This window comes from Seriola lalandi, unplaced genomic scaffold (assembly GCF_002814215.2).
Source record: "Seriola lalandi dorsalis isolate HSWRI2012SDOR001 ecotype SW California unplaced genomic scaffold, Sedor1 jcf7180002054544, whole genome shotgun sequence".
Lineage (NCBI taxonomy): Eukaryota > Metazoa > Chordata > Actinopteri > Carangiformes > Carangidae > Seriola > Seriola lalandi.
In genome coordinates, this window is record NW_019525097.1 from 5,717,640 (window position 1) to 5,718,401 (window position 762).

Below are 762 nucleotides of genomic sequence, written 5' to 3' on the forward strand. Positions count from 1 at the left end.
TAAATTTAAAAATGGTTTCAAAGCACAATTTGGATTACATATCTCAGAATGTTTACCTCCATCATGTCAATTTCATAGCCAAATGCTTTCAGAGTCATTTCAAGCATGAGCTCCTTGGGCAGATAGCTGGTACCCTCAAATATCATGTTGCCCTCTACAGATCCAATTTTGTAGTTGCGAGAGAACTTGATGGGGTCCATAATGGGCCCAATCTCATTACCCTGCAGGGCCTCATAAATCCTCTTTCTCAGTCTGTGGGAAAGCCAAAAAAGAAATGTTACAGTTAAACCAGATGGTGCTCAAATCAGGACACCTGTACTCACTATTTAGCGCATCAGGTGAAACGACTAATTAATTCACTTACCCTTGGGTCTCAGGCTCCGTTGAGGACAAAATGTTAGTAATGTGGGAGATGACAAAGCTCTTGACTTGTTTGTCCTGCTCATGGGTCAAGGCATTAGCCAGCTGGGCCACTTCATGTGGCTGGGGGTCCTTCATAAGTACCAGGTAGGCGGCAATACGCTTTTGCACGGGGCTGGTGCTGTCCAAAAGCACTTGCATGAGAACCTCTCTGCTCTGTGATCAAAAGAGGTAGATAAAATCAGTATCAGTAACATTAGCAATAATGATCCAAAGAAGTTGTTAAACCAATAAAGTATTCTGACTTGCCTCCTCAGGGACGGGAGTCAGCCTGTACACTTGGATGGCAGCCTGCTGCACAGCCAGGGAAGCTGCAGGTTGGTTCACACACCGAATCACAGC

The 762-nt window shown here is 44.9% G+C and overlaps 1 protein-coding gene across 1 annotated transcript in view; it reads right to left on the reverse strand.

Annotated features, from left to right (window-relative positions):
- The window catches only part of LOC111661577 (apolipoprotein B-100-like), a 15,668-nt gene that overhangs the window by 12,518 nt on the left and 2,388 nt on the right, over positions 1-762 (reverse strand). The window contains exons 10-12 of the mRNA XM_023415193.2: positions 670-756; positions 365-576; positions 57-252 (exon numbers count right to left, since the gene is read on the reverse strand). Coding sequence (XP_023270961.1) covers positions 57-252; positions 365-576; positions 670-756 — 495 coding nt within the window. The remainder of the gene's footprint in view (positions 1-56; positions 253-364; positions 577-669; positions 757-762) is intronic.